The sequence below is a fragment of the Toxorhynchites rutilus genome, chromosome 3 (assembly GCF_029784135.1).
Source record: "Toxorhynchites rutilus septentrionalis strain SRP chromosome 3, ASM2978413v1, whole genome shotgun sequence".
Classification (NCBI taxonomy): domain Eukaryota; kingdom Metazoa; phylum Arthropoda; class Insecta; order Diptera; family Culicidae; genus Toxorhynchites; species Toxorhynchites rutilus.
Window position 1 is genome coordinate 281,676,741 of NC_073746.1, and position 16,112 is coordinate 281,692,852.

Below are 16,112 nucleotides of genomic sequence, written 5' to 3' on the forward strand. Positions count from 1 at the left end.
AATATAGCACGCTCTCCTCGGATACGATGGGCCAGCTGGATGTCCTCGGGCATGATGTGACGCGTTTTGCATGGATAGCACACATATTAGTCTTCGAATAAGCCTCCTGCAGCGTCATAACCGCGGAACTTTGGAAGCGCAAGTCGGTTTTGAAGTCCTGAGCAATTCCACGATCCAAATGCTGCAAAGGTAGCTGCGGATCAGCAATTCGGTCGACTTCTGATAGCGATGAATTTCACGCAAAGTTCCCGGTCGATAGCGATGTGGCTTCTCCACCTATCCTGCTACTGGTGCGCTTATCCGAGTTGACTTCGTGTGCCTTACCACCGAATGACTAACGAGCTAAGGCACACGAAGTCAGAATAACTAAGCAGCTCGGATAAGCGCACCAGCCGCAGGAAGCGTGAAGAAGCCACATCGCTATCGACCGGGAACTTCGCATGAAATTCGTCGCTATCAGAAGTCGACCGAATTGCTGATCCGCATGCTACCTTTGCAGCATTTGGTTCGTGGAATTGCTCAGGACTTCAAAACCGACTTGCGCTTCCAAAGTTCCGCGGTTATGACGCTGCAGGAGGCTTATTCGAAGATACCAATATGTGTGCTATCCACGTAAAACGCGTGACATCATGCCCAAGGACAATCAGCTGGCCCGTCGAATCCAAGGAGAGGGTACTATATTAGCTTAGCATATAATCAACGGCCCTTTTCAGGGCTCCAAATTTGATGGATTAGAGTTCAGAAAAGTTTTTTGCAGGCCAAACTGAAACGAGAATTTTCGTTTGGATGCCATACAGCATCGAGAAAATTCCGGAAAGATCTAATCGTTGCTGAAAAATAATCTGCCAGTTCCCTGGGAATTGAAGAAAACATCCATGCGAAAGAGTTTATTTTAATGTTTTCTAATTATATGGCGAACACAGCGACCAAATACATTTGATTTCGTAATTTTTCAATCAAGTGTAATTAGCTGGAAAGCTTCTGAAGATTATTCTTTCCCATCAGTAGGATATTTTCGTATCCAATAATGGATGCATAACATGAAAAACGGAAAATGTTTCGTATCGCCAAAATTATATAATTTTTTATCGATTATTGCTCAGTCGCCGAAATGTTCATACTCAGAGAGTTCATTCTCCTCTAGTTTGCCTTCCAAATTGCCATCGTAAACCACACCTTCTCTCGATTCAATCACGCACGAAAAGCATACTGAAATGATATTCTGGTGGTGAAACCCATTCATTTTTCGTGAGGCGTCGTGCACAAATTACGTAACGCGATAAGGGGGGAGGGGTTAGATGTTGCGTTACTTTCTGTTTATTAGAGATAGGAAATTACGTTACGAAAGGGGGGGAGGTTCAAAATCCGGATTTTTGCGTTACGTAATTTGTGCACGACGCCTGCGGACACAACATCGTTACTGAACATCGTTACAAGACAACATCGTTACTGAACGAGCTGAACGGCGAGGGATCGAGGTATTCATTACCTGGCTTGACCTGACCTGAAATGCAATCAGTTTGTTTTAACTGTGAGGGAGCGCAGAAAAGCCGATCGATCAGAAGGAGAAGAGAAGGTGACCAAGAGAGTATCAGCATCGAAATACGGTTCCTCGGGAAGACATAGAAGCAGCCGCCACACACACACATACACGCGCGCAACTCTTTGCGTTTGCTGGTTATCGAGAGGAAACCTGGAAAGAAATGATCGTTGCTGAAAAATAATCTGCCAGTTCCCCTTGGAATTGAAAATTACATTTAAGCGAGTTTATTTTAATGTTTTCTATCCATATAATACTGCGACCACATACATTTGGTTTTGTGATTTGTCAATCAAGTGCAGTTAACAGGAAAGCTTCTGAAGATTATTCTTCAGAACAAGGTTTTTTGTATCCAATATTGGATGCATAAAACCATGAGTCTTCGAAGTAACACTCTCGTTTTTGAAGTCACCCAAATATTTATTTATTCATTCATTCAGGATGGATTTAGATTCAACTTCAAACAAATGATCTCTAAATCAACGATAGTCCTACGTCACCCTTGCGGTTATACCATAGATATAACCCACTTCCTGTTTTTTTTCCTAAATGGTTCATTAATTTTCCAACAATTTTGTCGATCATCAATTTTTAATCAAACATCTGGATTTTTTGAAAAAAAAAACGATGGTTTCGAATACGCCCTTTTAAAAAATAATTTGTAATTCGATTCGGTCATATGATAATGAAAATTGTGATTTTGGGTAGCTACCATCATATTTACCTAGTTTCAATAAAATCGTAGAGGGTTGCGTCAAAATATGCTGTTTTGGCTGATTTTGCGGGGAATTGGTCTATGGAAGAATCAAATAAATAATGATAATACTCACAACGAAACTACTTGATTCGATTTGAACGACAATTGTGTTGTAAATTATTTTCGCCATTTAAGTCAATAAAGGGTGATATTATTAGAGCCCCCGCAGACTGCAGGCTGACTTGTCGACCGATAGTTCGGTCGGCTTCTTAATCAGTACGGAGAGGTATGCATGTGCACACATTACAACCTAAGTGGTGCGGACTCAATCCACTTCATTTTCAAGCAAATTCATGCATGTTTTCAAGCGATTTCTTGCAATAAATTCTCAGACCACCAGAGATGCCAGATTTACAAATATGTTTGTAAATTTACAGACATATCTGTAAAACACTTTCAATTTTTGTTGTAGACTTTTTGGATATAACAATATTTCACAGGTTTTTGAAAAATAAGAGGCTCTATCCATCACATCAAAGATATTTGACTCACCATATGACATTTTTCCCCAATTTTAATACAGAAAAGTTATTATATTTAGTTTATATCAATACACATGACGTTAGACCAGCGATACTCAACCTGCGGCCCGGCAGTCTTTCTGGTTGGCCCATCTGGTGTGTATATAGTTTGGAACTTATACACATAAGTACTTTTGCCCTGACATCATTGCAGACGAAAGAGAGGATACGGTTATACACAATTAATGAAAAATTGCATTCTATGCAGGTAAGGAAAAATCTTGAACGAAAATTGTCTCTGATAATTATTTTCTGTTCTAGATAAGATTGTTTTGCTGAAATGCAAGGAGATTTATTGAAAACTAGCTAACCCGGCAAACTTCGTCCCGCCCATTTACTTGATTAATTCTCGATTAATGCAGAAATTTGTGTTTTATTTGTATGGCAGCCACCCCTAAGAGAGGGGGGAGGGGTATCTAACCACCATAGAAACATTCATTGCACCCTAAAGTTTCCATATGCCTAATTTGGTTTAATTTGCTTGATTAATTCTCGGGTAATGCAAAAATTTGTGTTTCATTTGTACGGCAGCCCCCTCTAAGAGAGGGGGAAGGAGTATCTTAACACCATAGAAACATTTATTGCATCCTAAAACCTCCACATGCCAAATTTGGTTTCATTTGCTTGATTAATTCTCGAGTAATGCAGAAATTTGTGTTTCATTTGTATGACAGCCCCCCCTTTGAGTGGGGGAAGGACTGTCTAACCATCATAGAAATATTTATTGTACCCTAAAACTTTCACATGCCAACTTTGGTTTAGTTTGCTTGGTTAATTTCCGAGTAATGCAGAAATTTGTGTTTCATTTGTATATCAGCCCCCCCCCCCCTTAGAGAGGGGGGAGGGGTCTCAAAATATCACGAAAACCCCCAAAAACCCCTACATACCAATTTTCATGTCGATCGGTTCAGTAGTTTCCGAGTCTATAAGAATCAGACAGACAGACAGACATCACTCCATTTTTATATATATAAGATAGAAGATAGAAGATAGTTAAGTTAGGGTCAGGACTATGTCTTCTAAGTATATGAACAACATCGAATAAAAATTTTCATTCTATTTTCAACAACTTACATTCGCTTTCGGGTCTGCTTATGACGAAATATGGGTTACTGTTCGATATTGTTACCACAGACATGGTTCATGGCCGTGTGGTGATCTAAAACTTGTATAGCCTTGCATGGCGGATGGAAAATATACACTGCATTTTCTTATAAATTTCATCAACGACAAGACCCCCAGCCTTGGTGGATGTCCAATATATCAACGAAGAAATACTGATTTTTATAAAAATTAACAACGCGTATGTATGTGTATGTATGTATGTGTAGATCGTTCAAACATTTAAACACACTTACAATACATAAGTTATTAAGTGGTCCGAAAAATCATTTTTTTCTACTTTTTCCCAAAAATGACAAACGAAAATTAATAACTTTTGAATCACTGAACCGATTTAGATGATCGACATATAAAATTGAAACTAATGACCTAGCCTTTTATTAAAAAATATTCAACTTGCGAAAAGAATAATTATATTTTAGCATTTATTGATTTCAGTCGTTTTTTATTTTTTATGACTTTAGCGCTATATTTTTTATATTTTTTCTTGAAAGCTGAGGATTTTTTATATAACATATCTCGATATCAGAGATGCTATTTTTTCGCTTTTTAGATATGATTTTTCAAAGTTAACCGGTGGTTCAAAAAAGGTAAATAATCCTCAGCTTTCCATAAAAAATATAAAAAAATATAGCGCTCCTATCTTTAACCGAGAAAACTATGAAAAACTAACTCAATCAATAATTACAAAAGCAAAAATTCATTTTTTTCGCAAATGAATATTTTTTCAAAGAAAAAGAACTCATAAGCTTCAATTTGATATACCGATGGTATGAATCGGTCCAATAGTTCAAAAGTTATGACTTTTTGCAGAGGGAAAAATTGTTTTTCGAACCATCGATTAGTTTTGAAAATTCATGTTTCAAAAATGAAAAAATTGCATATCTGACATCAAGATATTTTATGAAAAAAATTCTAAGCTTTCAAGAAAAAATATAAAAAAATATGGTGCCCCCTATTCCAAAACCATGAAAACATTAAAAAACGACTAGAATCAATAGTTACGAAAATAGGATCCATATTATCTGCAAGTTCAATATTTCTCAATTAAAGCTCATTGGCTTCAATTTGATGTGTTTCATCTGAATAGGTTAAGTGGTTCGAAAGTTATAAATTTTTGAAAAAAGTCATTTTGGGAAAAATTGGAAAAAATGATTTTTTGGATCACCATAAAATGGAAATGGGCACCCTAATGAAAAAATAAATAAAATACGAGTCTAATGTTTTGCGATAAAGAACAAAATTACAACTTTTGACGAAGATCTGAGAACCACTATATTGGTTTGGCATGGAATGGTTGTATGTATATACAAAATACAATCTTACGTGCATCGCGATGTACAAAGTATTAATGAATATGTGAAAATTAACGTTCAAAGACATTTCTATAGATCTGCACACTTTTACAGACTTTTCCACATTTTTAACAGACATTCACATGTTTTTACAGACTTTTTGTAAAAATCATCTGGCATCTCTTCCTTCCACTTTTTATAGAATATTTTTAAATCGCAGGAGTAAACATTTACGTGACTCTGACTTCGTTTGTTTTTATTTCGTTCGGAAAAACGTTATGTCAAAGAGAGGGGGCATTAAAAATGCGTTGCTCAGTGAAAGGCTGAGATGCTCTTTCAGAGATGCAATGGTTAATTGAACAATTGACGGAAAAATGTAGTTCGTTCATTTTATAATTTTAATTATTTTTGCCCTTGACAACAATACCTCTTTTATAGTGTTGATTATCATAAGAAAAATAACACTCCTGATCGTTGGATCTCTTTTGACATTTCAATTGGATCTTTTTTGACAGCCGTTTTGATTCAGTCCGCACTACCTAGATTACAACGATTCAGTTGGGTCGGTTTTTGCCCCAGTAGACCGATCCGACAAAACTGTCGGCTGAAAAAAAGTCTGTAGTGTGCGGGGGCTCTTACTTAGACCTCAATGAAATGCTTTTTGATTGGAGATTATCTTTTGCTTCGCGGGTCGACTGTAAACCTTGAAAATATAATCTTGGTATCGCTACAATAATGAGAACTTGTTGTTTCTAGTGAGGCTAGTGGGTTAAAATGATATACAAAAATATAACTCTTATCCGTCCTTGACAGCGTGTTTTCACATGGAAACAGTTGCTAACTAAATGAAATAGAGATGTGCCATCCGCTCATGAGCTGTTCATTCGAATCGCTTCGTCACAGTGAGCGGATTCGGATCGGCTCACAATCAAAACAACGCAGCTCATCAGCTCATTACGGAGCTGGAGAGCTGCTGAGCTGTTGAGCTAATGAGCTGCTGAGCTGCTGAGCTGTTGTGTTGAAGAGCTGCATAGCTGTGGAGCGCAAAAGCTGCAGAGAGTGTGAATTGTGAGACGCGAAAGAATTTTTCGTCTCCCGCGCTTTATGAAATGACGTCAGTTTGTTTTCGTGTGTCCCTCTTCGTTCTTTAGTTTTAGCAGAGATGCCAGATAGGAAAAAGGGGTTTGTTTTGAAGATATTCAATCGTTCGTTATTTCATTAAATTTTTCTTACATCGCCAAACAAGATAATAAAATTATTATATGCTTGTAAATGAAATTACTATATTATGTTGTTATTTAAACATGACTGTGGAAACACATAAATTTATTTCCACGTGCTGAATCAAAAAAATTCAGAAAACCACCCGGCATAAATTCTGATGATTGACAATGGTCCTTTTGTTACCTTTGTCATCCCGAAGAATTATTTCTCATTGCTCCTATTTGTAGATTTATTTTTATATCCTTGGATGCAGAAATAATATCTCGGTAGTTTTATCAAAAAACGTTGTCTCGTTGTCAATTATTCTGAAGGCATTTTATTTGGCTACTGCTGGCTTTTCTGTTTTTTAAGTTCAGCATATTCTAAGTATCTTCTATGTTGGATTTCAGCATTCAATTTTTGTTGTATATTATATTATTAGAATTAATATGAGTTTTAGTTTGTGTACAATTACAAATTAAATTCGTTTATTTTTCTGCTTTCCGTCTATTCAGAAAATGCACACTATAAAATGTCCCATGGTAGTTGGTAGAGGTTGGTAGTAGCTGAAGAGCTGTTCCAAATGAGCAGCTCACTTGTATGAGCTGAACGGCTCTGAGCCGCTCACCATGATGAGCTGATTTGCCCATCTCTAAAATGAATACACAATTATTACGCCACGAGGTTGAAAGTAGTGTAGAGCAAGATGGTGGAGTTAACAGGTGGCTCGTAATTTACACTATTTAGAAAAGACGTATGAGGAATGGCAAGACGAAAATTTTGGATTTGTTTATGTTATTACTTACGTTGGTATGGTTACATTTGATTTCGTCGAAGGTATTTGAAACAGTATAATAAATAAACAGTTGTAGTTGAAAATAGTAAACTAGTAACCTTTATGCATATGCTTCCGCCAACTGGCTCGGCTAATGTGATATGATTTATTCAGGGAATGCTTTGATCGTGGTACCGCCACTGGCGCATAATTTGCAGCTTTGTTTTTTGTGCTGGTTCTTAACGGCAATCAACCGTGCCGGCGAAACTGTAGTCAATGTTTAATGTTGTTCGGATACCATCTATGTAAATAAATTCAAACTTACGGGATACGTCCGAACGGCAATTCTGACATTACGTTTTACCTTCCACTTCACTTTCCTTGGTGTAGAGTTGCAACCAAGGAAAGTAGAGTGGAAGGTAAAACGTAATGTCAGAATTGCCGTTCGGACGTATCCCGTAAGTTTGAACTTATTTACATAGATGGTAGGGTAAATGATCTTGGTTTGTCCAATTTGGGGTGTTTTTACGCAACTAGTAAATGCAAATCGATTTTTCTTCATGAAAATCACACATAATCGATACGAGTTTGGGTTTGTTGAAAAGCCCCAAGTCTCTAGTTGCTTATACTACCATAAGGTGTTGAAATTATTCAAATTTTTATGTTTTTTAACGATTTTCCTTAAAGAAGAATGATCATGGTTTGTCCGGTTTTAGAAATCTCCATTTTTGAATGAAAACATTCGAATTCACAATTAGATGTTGCATTTATCATTGCTTGAGTTTACTGTCATCATATTGATTCATTCATAATTTAGGCTTTCTTCAGAATATTGCCTTTTCTTGAGCATTTTAGAAGTGTTCACCTCAACACAATCAACACAGAAAACCCATACTTCTGCTATGCGCGAAGCACACCATAAACAAACATAAACAAACTGCAGCGCGCCAAGCGGTTGCCATAGAAATCATGTGGACAAAACAACATTATTGAATTGGACAACTCATGATCAGAATTGAGTTCATCAAAATGCGTTAATTTAATGGTTTAGCTATGTAAATCCGATACAAATGGTGAGCAAGCATGATGTTTACAATATTTATAAGTGTTGTAATCCAGAAAAGGTCTGAATACGTAACAAATAATCATCTGGTGATCGAAGAGAAAGTTAGCTCGAATGAGGGGCGCATTGACACAAATAGAAGGTGTATTTTATAATCCTTTAAAACATGTGATTTCGTAAAAATATACTATCAAACTATTATAAATCATGTAAAAGGCAATTTCATTTATATGTTTCGAAACATTCGAAGGCCTTATTTGACACAGGAGCGCTGAATTAGAGCATTCAAAAAAGTGGGCAAACCATGATCATATTTTCGACTGGACAAACCAAGATCATTTACCCTATCCAAACAACACTAAACATTGACTACAGTTTCGCCGGCACGGTTGATTGTCGTTATGAACCAGCACAAAAAACAAAGCTGCAAATTATGCGCCAGTGGCGGTACCACGATCAAAGCACTCCCTGAATCACATTAGTCGAGCCAGCTGGCGGAAGCATATGCATAAAGGTTACTAGTTTACTATTTTCAACGACAACTGTTTATTTATTATACTGCTTCAAATACCTTTGACGAAATCAAATGTAACCATACCAACGTAAGTAATAACATAAACAAATCCAAACTTTTCGTCTTGCCATTCCTCAAACGTCTTTTCTAAATAGTGTAAATTACGAGCCACCTGTTAACTCCACCATCTTGGTTGCAACGATCGCACTCGTGCACCCCCATGTTGATCACTGGTCTCAGACCAAATAGGCGACTACTTATTATCGAAAACCCTTACATACATATCAAAAATACATTTCCAAACTTACATAATAACGAAAAGAGAAATGTCAAAATCGTCCTGATTGATACAGAAGAAAATATTGTGCAGTCGCAAAAGTTTTCTACCGAATTTCGCAACTATAAAATACGGTACAGGAATGTCGCTGGTCAGGATATTTTCCCTTACAAAACATAGTAATAAATATCTATTTGAAATAGAACATAAACGCATAAGATTCTACCGTGATTCGCAGGCATCCGTGCTCCTCCTGCGCTGCTTCCATTTCGCTCGTTCAGCAGTGCTCCGAAGCCCTCAGCCGTCGATACAAGCGAATTCTATTATGTGAACAATGAGGAAAAAAGTATGGAGATGAATGAGATTACGGATCGCGCTGCACAGACCATTTTCTGGACGGAGTTGATGCGTGGTGCAGCTGTTACTCTGGCGCATATCTTCAAGGAACCGGCCACCATCAATTACCCCTTTGAAAAGGGTCCCTTGAGTCCACGGTTTCGCGGAGAGCATGCTTTGCGTCGGTACCCGAGTGGGGAGGAACGGTGCATTGCCTGTAAGCTGTGTGAGGCAATCTGTCCAGCCCAGGCTATCACAATCGAGGCGGAGGAACGAGCCGATGGAAGCAGGAGGACGACCCGCTATGACATCGACATGACCAAGTGTATCTACTGCGGTTTTTGCCAGGTGGGTGATACTGTGTGTAAATTGTAACTAATAATTCTTCATTTTACGGTGATGATTTCAGGAGGCTTGTCCTGTTGATGCCATCGTTGAAGGGCCAAACTTTGAGTTCTCAACGGAGACACATGAGGAACTATTGTATAACAAAGAAAAGCTTTTGAGTAATGGTGATAAATGGGAGTCTGAGATTGCGTCAAACATTAATGCGGATTATTTGTATCGTTAATGTTAACACGTACTGAGCAGTCATGTTGTACGCAATATTCAGCAAACAGATAAAAAGTGAATAAATAGAGTTATACAAATAAAAAATGGCTTTAATTTGATACGAAATGAGTATTCGAAATAATAATAATTAGGGATTGCATTGCCGTGTCAAAATTTCAATAACCGGTTATTCCGGTAAATTACCGATGAAAAACATACTTTTTGCTGGTTAAAGTCTAAGTGGTGCGGACTCAATTTACTTCATTTTCAAGCAAATTCATGCATGTTTTCAAGCGATTTCTTGCAATAAATTCTCAGACCACCAGAGATGCCAGATTTACAAATATGTTTGTAAATTTACAGACATTTCTGTAAAACACTTTCTATTTTTGTTTTAGACTTTTTGGATATAACAATATTTCACAGGTTTTTGAAAAATAAGAGGCTCTATCCATCACATCAAAAATATTTGACTCACCATATGACATTTTTCCACAGTTTTAATACAGAAAAGTTATTATATTTAGTTTATATCAATACACATGACGTTAGACCAGCGATACTCAACCAGCGGCCCGGCAGTCTTTCTGGTTGGCCCATCTGGTGTGTATAAAGTTTGGAACTCATACACATAAGTACTTTTGCCCTGACATCATTGCAGACGAAAGAGAGCATACGGTTATAAACAATTAATGAAAAATTGCATTCTATGCAGTTAAGGAAAAATCTTGAACGAAAATTGTCTCTGATAATTATTTTCTGTTCTAGATAAGATTGTTTTGCTGAAATGCAAGGAGATTTATTGAAAATAGTTAAGTTAGGGTCAGGACTATGTCTTCTAAGTATTTGAACAACATCGAATAAAAATTTTCATTCTATTTTCAACAATTTACATTCGCTTTTGGGTCTGCTTATGACGAAATATGGGTTACTGTTCGATATTGTTACCACAGACATGGTTCATGGCCGTGTGGTGATCTAAAACTTGTATAACCTTGCATGGCGGATGGTATACACTGCATTTTCTTATAAATTTCATCAACGACAAGACCGCAAGCCTTGGTGGATGTCCAATATATCAACGAAGAAATAATGAATTTTATAAAAATTAACAACGCGTATGTATGTGTATGTATGTATATGTAGATCGTTGAAACATTTAAACACACTTACAACACATAAGTTATTAAGTGGTCCGAAAAATCAATTTTTTCCACTTTTTCCCAAAAATGACAAACGAAAATTAATAACTTTTGAATCACTGAACCGATTTAGATGATCGACATATAAAATTGAAACTAATGACCTAGCCTTTTATTAAAAAATATTTAACTTGCGAAAAGAATAATTATATTTTAGTATTTATTGATTTTAGTCGTTTTTCATTTTTATGACTTTGGCGCTATATTTTTTTATATTTTTTCTTGAAAGCTGAGGAATTTTTACATAACATATCTCGATATCACAGATGCTATTTTTTCGTTTTTTTAGATATGATTTTTCAAAGTTCACTGGTGGTTCAAAAAATCATTTTTTCCCCTTTGTCCAAAAATAACTTTCTGCAAAAAATCATAACATTTGATTAATTTGAATACACCGATTTAGATGATCGATATATTAAATTGAAGCCAATAAGCCAAGCCAATAATATCACACTTGCGGGAAGATTGGATTCTAGTAGCATAGGTCTAGTTTAGTCACATATGAATATGTTAAATGTTAAATTTACAAAATTATAACTTAAAAACGATAATTATAGCATCTTTGATATCGAGATATGCTAGGTAAATAATCCTCAGCTTTCCATAAAAAATATAAAAAAATATAGCGCTCCTATCTTTAACCGAGAAAACTATGAAAAACTAACTCAATCAATAATTACAAAAGCAAAAATTCAATTTTTTCGCAGAAGGAATATTTTTTCAAAGAAAAATTACTCGTTAGCTTCAATTTAATATACCGATGATATGAATCGGTCCAATAGTTCAAAAGTTATGACTTTTTGTAATGGGAAAAATGGGGAAAATTGTTTTTCGAACCATCGATTAGTTTTGAAAAATCATATTTCAAAAACGAAAAAATAGCATATCTGATATCAAGATATTTTATGAAAAAAAATTCTAAGCTTTCAAGAAAAAATATAAAAAAATATGGTGCCCCCTATTCCAAAACCATGAAAACATTAAAAAACGACTACAATCAATAATTACGAAAATAGGATCCATATTATCTACAAGTTCAATATTTCTCAATTAAAACTCATTGGCTTCAATTTGATGTGTCGATCATCTAAATCGGTTAAGTGGTTCGAAAGTTATAAATTTTTGAAAAAAGTCATTTTGGGAAAAAGTGGAAAAAATGATTTTTTGGATCACCCTAAAATGGAAATGGGCACCCTAATGAAAAATTAAAAAAATACGAGTCTAATGTTTTGCGATAAAGAACAAAATTACAACTTTTGACGAAGATCTGAGAACCACTATATTGGTTTGGCGCGATGTACAAAGTATTAATGAATATGTGAAAATTAACGTTAAAAGACATTTCTATAGATCTGCAAACTTTTACAGACTTTTCCCCATTTTTAACAGACATTCACATGTTTTTACAGACTTTTTCTAAAAATCATCTGGCATCTCTTCCTTCCACTTTTTATCGAATATTTTCAAATCGCAGGAGTAAACATTTACGTGACTCTGACTTCGTTTGTTTTTATTTCGTTCGGAAAAAACGTTATGTCAAAGAGAGGGGACATTAAAAATGCGTTTCTCAGTGAAAGGCTTAGATGCTCTTTCAGAGATGCAATGGTTAATTGAACAATTGACGGAAAAATGTAGTTCGGTCATTTTATAATTTTAATTATTTTTGCCCTTGACAACAATACCTCTTTTATAGTGTTGATTATCATAAGAAAAATAACACTCCTGATCGTTGGATCTCTTTTGACATTTCAATTGGATCTTTTTTGACAGCCGTTTTGATTCAGTCCGCACTACCTAGGTTAAAGTAATACTTAAGGACACATAGAATGTTAATTTTGTCGTAGTTCGGATCTCGCTAACAAAGTTTCCAGAAGAGGAAAGAGAAAAGAGCCCAATTATTCTGGGTAGAAGAGTATTGAATACCATTGTCATGTACAGGGTCTTTCAGATTCTAAGCTAACGCAAAAAGATCGAATAGCTCCTTATAAAAACTACTCGTTCAGTCTGATCGGATGGGCACTAAATGTCAAGATGTACAATTTACAAGAACGTGTATTTTTAGTGAATTCGTATTACTCGAGCAACCGAAGCCTTAATGAAACTTTGTCTTCTTATGGTAAAAATTTCAACATTTCTCGGTGTCGATTATTTCCTCTGGGGGTACATGAAGGACCGTTGCTATGTTAATAAGCCACAAAATTTGGAGGAACTTAAAGAAGAAATAACTCGGATTTTCAACAGCATCGAAATCGTAATGTTAGAGTTGTGCATGAAGAATTTTGTTCACCGTTTAAAACGCGTTTTCGAGAATAGAGGTGGTCACATCAAAAATGTCCTAAAATAAGCTTCATTTTAGTTTTTTAAAAATAAAAATCGGTTCACTTTTGTTGCGTGCGCGTTTAATCTGAAAAACCCTGTATTTGCTTCTGATGCCCTCTGTACCGAAACTCTTGTCCGAAGGTTTTCATCAATCCGTTTATAGACAATGATCATCGTCAAAGTTGATCAAAGTTGAATTTCAAATGCCTGTTTGATCAATAAAGTCCGCGACATTTGATAGAAAACGCCAAAGTCTCCATAATTGTGTCACGACTACGACGGGAACAAATCTGCATATACGAAACGTCCTTCTGCAATCCTTCCAATCAGAGCTTCAAGCAGCTGCTTCGAAATTTTTGATGGTTACTCCGATAGCTGTTCTAACATAAATTGCAGCTTCAAAAAGGGTGCATTACTTTCGCAAAAGCAGTTCAACAGTGACCAGATCTTGTTCGAGGGCATCAACCAATTCCTTTATCGCTGTCAGTTCTTCATCGCTGAAGCTTATCGTGTGTTTTCAGATATAGCAGCGCTTTTTGAACTGAAGTTCGGAGGTCGTAGAATTGGTGCAACACTGCCAGTTGTGTTTTTTATATCTTATTGGATTCCAGAGCAATATTTCAAAGCGACATAAAGGCAAATGTTATTTATGGTGTAGAAATAAGAATTACCGAAATTACCGGTTATTGATTGTAAAATTACCGGTAATTCGGTAATGGAAAATGACCCGGTATTACCGGTAAAACCGGTTAACAATCCCTGATAATAACTGTGAACAATTTATATAAAATAAGAAGTACTCCTATTCTGTATTTCGATCGACTTGATAAAATTCCATTCTGTATTCCGTTCGAGTTGTTTTTGCGTTTCGTTCGATCTGTTTCTTTTCGAACAAACGGGCAAAACGTTCGAAATAGGGAATGTATGTATTTCGACTCAAGCTCATATTCGTACGGTGGTTGAAATTTCAACTCAATTTCGAAGGCGTTGATCAATTTCATAATTCCATCTTTAGAACGGTAACCCCTATTCATTGCTAACTCGAACGAAATAACGGTTTCGAACAAAATGCAAATACGGCGGAATGCAGAATAAGGGTGAATAAAGGAATTAAGATGCGTTCTAAACTGCCCAAATATGTATGGCCCTATTCTGTATTCCGACGGATTCCCATTTCTTTCGAAACCGTTATTTCGTTCGAGTTAAATTATTCGAAGAGAAATAGATCGAACGAAACGCAAAACAACTCGAACGGAATACAGAATGGATTTTTATCAAGCCGTTCGAAATATTTCAAGCCGTTCGGAATATTTCAAGCCGATCGAAATGTAGAATCAGGGTGAATAAATCATTAGAGAAAATTCTGGTAACCCTGAGAAGGGCCGATGCTTTGCGTAGTTTTGTAGAAGCAATAGAAGATTGTTCTAGCATTTGCGAGAACAATACACAAGCTGATAATATTTTTTTTCTTTCTTTATTAAAGAGATTTTCAGCCGAAGGCTGGTTTATCTCTGCGTCCACATATCGCAATTTGTTTCCTGGTGTCAATGTACGCATTGCACTGAGTATTCATCACGTTTCAGACAAATGCATGAAAGAATTCTCGTAAAGAATATTTTGTCGGTGCCGGGACGTGTTGGAGGCCATCTTCGCTAGGCTATAGTGGCAATATTCATTTAGAAAGGCAGATTAATCACTATCGGATTAGCTGGCTCGAAGTTAGTTTTAAATTGTCTAAATTTGAATGAAAAATCACACCTCATGTTGTTTGATTATTTGAAACATTTAGTACTGAACTTCACTCGACCATTTTTATACGAATTGTCTGATATTTTCACTAAAACACATCATTATAACTTTTTTTATGAGACGTAATTTTCGTATAAGATTTGTTCCACAAATGCAAGAAAATGTGGCTTCATGCTCATAAAATACGTATTCGGTATAGAAAAGTTGTTTTTCATCCTTAATTTTCATTGTGAAGCGTGTTCATTCCACCTGAAAATCCAGTAGTCATTGTCGCTCCCCAAACTCGTGATATTGTAGTTTAAGCACACCAGGACAGGGCGTACCTAAGTTGAGACGACGAATGTTCCATTGGGAACGTTAGTGCTATTCAAGGAGGATGCAACCAGACACTTCCGGACCGGGTATGAAGGCTTCACTCTACGCCACTGATGGCAAGGTTGCCACATTTTAACAACTTGATTGGATTTGAGTCGAACGAATGCAAAATTGCGATTCGTTCGGGTAAATCTGACTCGATCGGATTTCAGAATATGGCTAATAACATGATAAATAGTATAGGTCCCTTCGTAGCTAAATTAATTGTGTGTTCGCTTTATAGCGACCAATCGTTAGTTCAAAGGCCAGGGACCTCAGTTGTTCCTCTTTGTGTATTATTATAGAATAGCTACGTCCATCTCAACAATTATTATATGGTGGAGATTCAGCCACTCTCTTCATCAACATACGCTCTTTAGCTTGCAACAAGCCACATAAGATCATGTATACTCTTAATTACTAAGAACAACAATGGAAGGATCATTTCAACGGTTCAGCTGTTCGGTCTAACTGAATGGTGGAACAAAAGGAATAATCTTAGAGCCCCGCAGACTACAGAGTTTTCGTTGGCT

General features: G+C 36.2%; 1 protein-coding gene across 1 annotated transcript; it reads left to right on the forward strand.

The window, feature by feature from the left end:
• Positions 1–9,086: 9,086 nt before the first annotated feature.
• LOC129780278 (NADH-ubiquinone oxidoreductase subunit 8-like) lies at positions 9,087–10,060 on the forward strand. The gene is made up of 3 exons (XM_055788349.1): positions 9,087–9,246; positions 9,306–9,751; positions 9,813–10,060. Exons 1-3 carry the CDS (start codon positions 9,210–9,212, stop codon positions 9,972–9,974), a joined length of 645 nt encoding a protein of 214 aa, XP_055644324.1. The 5' UTR covers positions 9,087–9,209; the 3' UTR covers positions 9,975–10,060.
• Positions 10,061–16,112: the final 6,052 nt, after the last annotated feature.